At 65.7% G+C, this 1,261-nt stretch overlaps 1 protein-coding gene across 1 annotated transcript; it reads right to left on the reverse strand.

Annotated features, from left to right (window-relative positions):
- Window positions 1-85: 85 nt before the first annotated feature.
- On the reverse strand, window positions 86-938 carry LOC103809807 (glycine N-acyltransferase-like protein 3; the record flags this gene model as incomplete). Its single annotated transcript, XM_009082677.1, has 4 exons — window positions 861-938; window positions 485-604; window positions 276-402; window positions 86-203 (listed from the first exon to the last, which is right to left on the reverse strand). Coding segments are annotated over exons 1-4 (443 nt in total), but the record flags the coding sequence as incomplete, so codon positions are not given.
- Window positions 939-1,261: the final 323 nt, after the last annotated feature.

The raw sequence follows: 1,261 nt of genomic DNA on the forward strand, positions 1-1,261 counted from the left end.
GCCCCCTGTACCCCTAGTGCCTCCATGCCCCCCAGTGCCCCTGTGTGCCCCCATGCCCCCTGGTGCCCCAGTGCCCCATACTCACTTCCCGCGGGGCCGAGGGGGTTCAGGGCTCAGCAGCGCCTTGTACTGCGTCGTCTCCATCCGCACTCCCTTGGCACTGGCCACGTCCCTCACAGCCTCCTCCAGCCCCTCCTGCATCCCTGGGACCACCCATCAGCCAGTCAGGGGGCAGTGGGCAGGGTGTCCCCGTGCCCCCCCAGTGCCATCCTTACCCTGCATATGGAAAGCCCGGGCCCAGCTCACTGCCTCGGTGTCCTCCAGAAGTGCCCGCAGGGCCCCCTCATCCCGGTAGAACACGGCCAGCTGGTTGGTGTAGAAGCCCTTGGGGTCCTTGTGCTCCTGAGGGGGACACAGGGGCTGAGGGTGGCACACCAGTCCCCCCAGCCCCATGGGACATGGGGTGCTGCCAGGGTGGGGGTACCTGGGGTAGCACCTCTGGGCGCAGACGGGTGAGCACGATGCGGAAATGGGGCCAAGAGTCCACCAGCACTTCATGGGTGAAAGGGTTGCCCCGGGCCACCGTCATCACAGTCCCCAGGACCTGCAGGACAGGGTCTCTGTCATTGACAGGGCACAGGAGAGGGGACAGAGGAGTTCCCACCACCAACAGGGCAGGGGAGAGGGGACAGAAGGGTCCCTCGGGTCCTTGTCACCCACAGGGCAGGGGGAAAGCAGAAGGATTCCCAGGGTCCCTGACACTGGCAGAGCAGGGGAGAGAGGACAAAGGTGTCCCTGGGGTCTCTGTCACCAGCAGGGCAGGGGAGAGGGGACAGAGGGGTCCTTGGGGTCCCCATTACCGGCAGTGTGGCAGGCAGGCTCTTCCGCAGGGTCTCCTCCAAGAGCTGGAGCTGGGCTGGGCACTTCAGGATCAGCATGGCACTGTGACCATGGGGCAGGCAGTGACACTGAGGATCCGTGGGGCACTGGTGGCACTGGGACAGGATGTCCCAGCCAAGCAACCGTCCCCAGACGGTCACAGGGCTGGCCCTGTGCCAGCACCCAGAAGGATGGACCCTGTCCCTCAAGCCAGGGGGCACTCACTGGTCCGTGACGGCTGGCAGTGGCCCTGGGTCCTACCATTGTCTCTGCCTGCCACACGATTTCCAGGGTCCCACTCCAGGGTGCCCTGAGACCCACAGATCCAGGACTGTTGCAGGGTGAGTGCTGGAGAGGCTGGGGACCCCGGGAACAGGGACAA

This window comes from Acanthisitta chloris, unplaced genomic scaffold, assembly GCF_000695815.1.
Source record: "Acanthisitta chloris isolate BGI_N310 unplaced genomic scaffold, ASM69581v1 scaffold30269, whole genome shotgun sequence".
Classification (NCBI taxonomy): domain Eukaryota; kingdom Metazoa; phylum Chordata; class Aves; order Passeriformes; family Acanthisittidae; genus Acanthisitta; species Acanthisitta chloris.